The sequence below is a fragment of the Lygodium microphyllum genome, chromosome 21, assembly GCF_053477565.2.
Source record: "Lygodium microphyllum isolate KBCC chromosome 21, Lygodium_microphyllum_v1.1.10, whole genome shotgun sequence".
Lineage (NCBI taxonomy): Eukaryota > Viridiplantae > Streptophyta > Polypodiopsida > Schizaeales > Lygodiaceae > Lygodium > Lygodium microphyllum.
This window is the reverse complement of record NC_141155.1, coordinates 101,655,429-101,659,579: the sequence shown is the minus strand read 5'-3', so window position 1 is coordinate 101,659,579 and position 4,151 is coordinate 101,655,429. Positions and strand designations below refer to the sequence as shown.

The 4,151-nt window shown below is 42.6% G+C and overlaps 1 protein-coding gene across 2 annotated transcripts; it reads right to left on the bottom strand.

Moving 5' to 3' along the window:
* Window positions 1–797: 797 nt before the first annotated feature.
* LOC148018361 (uncharacterized) lies at window positions 798–3,033 on the bottom strand. 2 transcript variants are annotated; one of them, XM_087662159.1, is made up of 4 exons: window positions 2,542–3,033; window positions 2,057–2,203; window positions 1,908–1,952; window positions 1,508–1,784 (listed from the first exon to the last, which is right to left on the bottom strand). In XM_087662159.1, the coding sequence occupies exons 1-4, from the start codon at window positions 2,886–2,888 to the stop codon at window positions 1,655–1,657; spliced, it is 669 nt and encodes a 222-aa protein (XP_087518285.1). In that variant the 5' UTR covers window positions 2,889–3,033; the 3' UTR covers window positions 1,508–1,654. The 2 variants fall into 2 exon arrangements, with proteins under 2 accessions (XP_087518284.1, XP_087518285.1); XM_087662158.1 differs by having other exon boundaries at window positions 798–1,784; window positions 1,908–2,203; window positions 2,542–3,031.
* Window positions 3,034–4,151: the final 1,118 nt, after the last annotated feature.

Here is a 4,151-nt window from a genome sequence, read left to right as displayed (position 1 = left end):
TTTCACTTGATATTGTCAAGAAACTCCTCAACAAATGTCAAATCTATTATTATTTACCATTCTGTATGCTTTTCATTACTCAAATTTCTCCCAACAATCTAACACCAAGTTGTAAGCCTTTGCTACTTTTGCAAATAAAGGAAATGGTTTGTTACATAAGACCCACATTGAAATAGCATTATGCTTCTATGATTGAGGAATGCATCTCTTGAATAGAGTAACTCTAGCTATAAAATCTTTTAATTTTTTTAGGCTTTCGATAATTTACAAATTTCCATTGCCTTTCTTTCTCTTCAATAGTTTTGCTCCTTTCATTTTCAGCCTCCTTGGATATTTGTTGATGGTAGTTTTTGTTGGTCTTGCATTGAAACATGGAGCTCCCCACTATTATAAAAGTGAATGAAAGCTAGTGCTTGCATTCTTATCAAGCTATGGATCTTCTCAACAAAAAATAATACAACTTGCACAAACGCTATACCCAACTCTTAAATAATATTAGAAATAACTAGACAAATGTGAACACAAACCTAAAATTGTTATACTTGCGTCTTTTGCTTGATTTGTATCTCTTTACTTTTGTTGCCTTTGTGCATCTTTGCCAATTTGCTTTGTTGTTCTACTACCTTATGTCTTATGGCTGAGAATACTTAAGTCTAAAACATAGAGAGAGAAACACTTTAGTCGAGGAAAGAAGAAGGAAGAGAGATAAATATAGTGAAAACCATAGAGAGGAGAATAAGTTTGGGGAGGCTTAGAATCATTTTAGAGGTTCAAGGATCATCACAACCATAAGCATGATAACATATAAAAGATATACCTAGATTTGAAATATGGATGTATATATGTGATGGTTCTTAATGGTATATCCAATGTTTGTTTTGATGTTGGTTTGATTTGAGATTTCTATCATTGATGGATAATTGGGGTGTTGAACCGAGGTTGAAGCTTTTTGCCCTTTCACTAGCCGAGATGTGCTCAAAATCTAGGCGAGAGCTTGACACAAAATGGGCCGTCACTTTATTGGGCCCCTTACCCTAGACTTATTGATTATTAGCTTCTTGCATAAGAGAAGGCTCTTCTAACGGAAGCAAGAGTTGCACAAGAGACATTAACCTTTGTCGATCTTCCTTGAGACTTGCCCATGAGTAGAGCGAGAAGACATCATCTCAATGTGTTCATGGGGGCCAATTTCTCATGAGTGGAGCGAGAAGACATCATCTCAATGTGATAATTCACTGGCTTGGCCCCTTTCTCCAGCTTAGCAAACAGGAGAGTTGTGAGGAGGATGAGTAGAAGTGATGAAAAGACTACCCGTGGCAACAAACTACAAGGCATGTATGGACCATGACTGTCATAAAAGGAGTAGCCAGGCCGAGGACACGGTGACTCCCATAGGAATGCTGGGAAACGTGTCTCAACAAAAGCTGAGACTAGGAGGAGCAATGCAAGGCCTATCAGGTCGAGAAGGATGTGAAGGAGGGTGGAAAATACCAAAGGACGATGAGCGCGATCGGGCCCCGGGAAGTGTTTGGAGACCACATAGAGTGGCCCGAGCAAAAAGCTCACATAGGCAACTGCAAGGGTGTGCATGTGGCTCATCATCCACCCTGACGACCTCCCCGTCATGCTGTTGCTGCTCTTCGACTTTAATGACTCACCGCTGTAATGAGCCCAATTCGCCGTCACACCGATAAGGAAATAAGCCGGCAGAATGAACTTGTTCTTCCCAAAAAATGCCGCCACAATCAAGCACTTTGCCGCAACAACGGCTAGTGTATGAACTCCTGTCATGCGCCCGATCATTACAACACACTTAGCATCATTTCTCTATTCAATTCACAGTTATTGTGGTGTTCGACTACATTAGGAGAAAAAGGAAACACTCATTGGGAGCTTGTCTTTCTTACCAGCTGTGACGCCAATGAGGGTTTTCCTCCAAAGAGATGTAACTTCTGGCACATTCGACATACATGACACGCCCCCATTGTAGGTTATTGATGTAACAGATGCCACAAGAGATAAGATCAACTTCTTAGGAACACGAGAATAGTCGAACCTGGTGTGAAGTTCATCAATACTTAAGACAAATGATGATGCTATATAGAATTGTAGAATGAGTTGGGGCGTTGATTCCAATGCTGCACTCAGCACATTATACAAGCTGCTGGCCTCTCTATTGATCGTGTCTCGGAGATCCTTCAAACTGTAATGGTCGGTTTAAGATGAGAATTAGTATTAAGTGGGATCATAACATCACAGTAAGTTTTTGGACATCTTTCGATGTGGGATTTAGGAGAAGGGGCTGATTTCCCTTGTTTTTCCGTGTAGCTCTGCTTGGCAGGCACCGTAGACCTAGCTAGGTACAGCTGAGAGTAGGGGGCTGATGGCCCCCATCCTGGATCGGCAACCCCAGGATACCAATCCAGGTATGCAGTCTCTCCCTCACAGAAGCTTATGATGATGTTGTAATTAAGAGCGCTTTCAGAATATATGATATACGCAGATCTAGCAGGTGGAGAAGGGAGCAATTAATGTAAGTACCTGCTGGAGGTGCAGAAGAGGAGTCGGAGGAGACGGGAGAGGTGGATCAAGGGGAGAAAGTAGGCGAGGCGGAGGGGATGCTGGCTGGGGTCGAGGTTTCTCCAGAAGATGATGCTGTTGCAGGCGTGGGCCAACAGTATCAGAGCGAGGCTCACCTCGAATGTCACTCCGTAAGCCCCATATTCAGCGTCCCTACAGTCAGGCACATAAGATCCGACGCAGGTGTGGCCGAGGAAGTAGTAGGCGCGCAGGGTGAGAATGTTGGTGGCGAAGTCGAAGAGGTAGAGGACAGCAGAGAGCGCCACATTTGCTGCCGCCCACGCGGCTCCCATGCTACCTAATTCCATCGCCGCCCATGTAAATCTGCTTCACTCTGTGTCGACGAGGATTCACCTCGCCTGATCGGCTTCCTCCAGCTCGCACTTCAGATCACTCAAGAGCATCTATCTCGGAATCGGACTGTGGACTCCGCGAATACCAGGCCACTTATGAGCCTCAAGACTATATTGCATGGGTATTCAATGACCACGGTTGAAAAGGCACCACGCGTCTCGAAAAGATCTTGAACGTTGAAATGAACGTCTATGCATTTTATCGGCGTGGTCAAAGTAAACTAGGCCAGAAAGTCTAGCATTCCTTTTCGCTTTTTGAGATGAATCGTGGAATGGGATATATTAAGGGCTATTGATGCAATTTGGCTTTATTTAGCCTACTAGTCTATTGGTTTTATAGGTGCTATGCTTTTAGTCCTTCAAAAATCCAGGGTCCTAGTTTACTAAAAGTAAACTAGAACAAAATGGTAAACTAGGACAGATGTCTGTGGAATAGTTTCGGGCAAAAGGGCTCGCAGAACGTTTTCATTCGAGTTTTTGCAAATCTGGACGAGTTGGGACATTGAATACAAAGCAATAATGTGAGCCTAAATGATTTATAATTTATGCGCTTATTGAAGAAAGATTGAGATGCACAAGTTCTTATAGCATGGTATTTTGTGATTTTGCTACTCATTTGGATTGATGGGAGATGCTTGCTCATTGTAATGCACTTGCTTGGATTGATGGGAGATGCTTGCTCATTGCAATGCACTTGTTTCATATCTACTTTGCTAGATGATGGACTATAATGGAGGAATCGTTAGTCACTTTGAATTTGAAGAATACTCTGAACATGATAATAGCAATCCATCAAGCGATGATCATGATGTTGCAGAGATTTTACAGTGCGGTGGTCAAAGGCCTAATGTAGCAACCCATGGTTCGTTGAGCCCATTTCTCTATGTGTCACCTAAATATTTCACATTTGACAAGGAAAGCTACAAGCTCATAGAGCTTGATATTCAAGGTATCATGGCAATAACAGTATAGACCTTGAAAGCACATGATACAAGAGGCTTGCTTGATTTGAAAAGGTGGAGACGAATGAGGGATGACATGTGCTTGGAGCCAAATAAGGATGGTAGCAATCAATTATGCTTGAAATCGTCACCTTTTACAAAGATTGGTTACATCGAAGGTTGGGAAGATATTGTTCAAACGATTCATCACCATGGCCTAGATGGACATCATTAAGGTGTTACTGCCACAATTGATGCAATCAAGCTAGAATGGTGC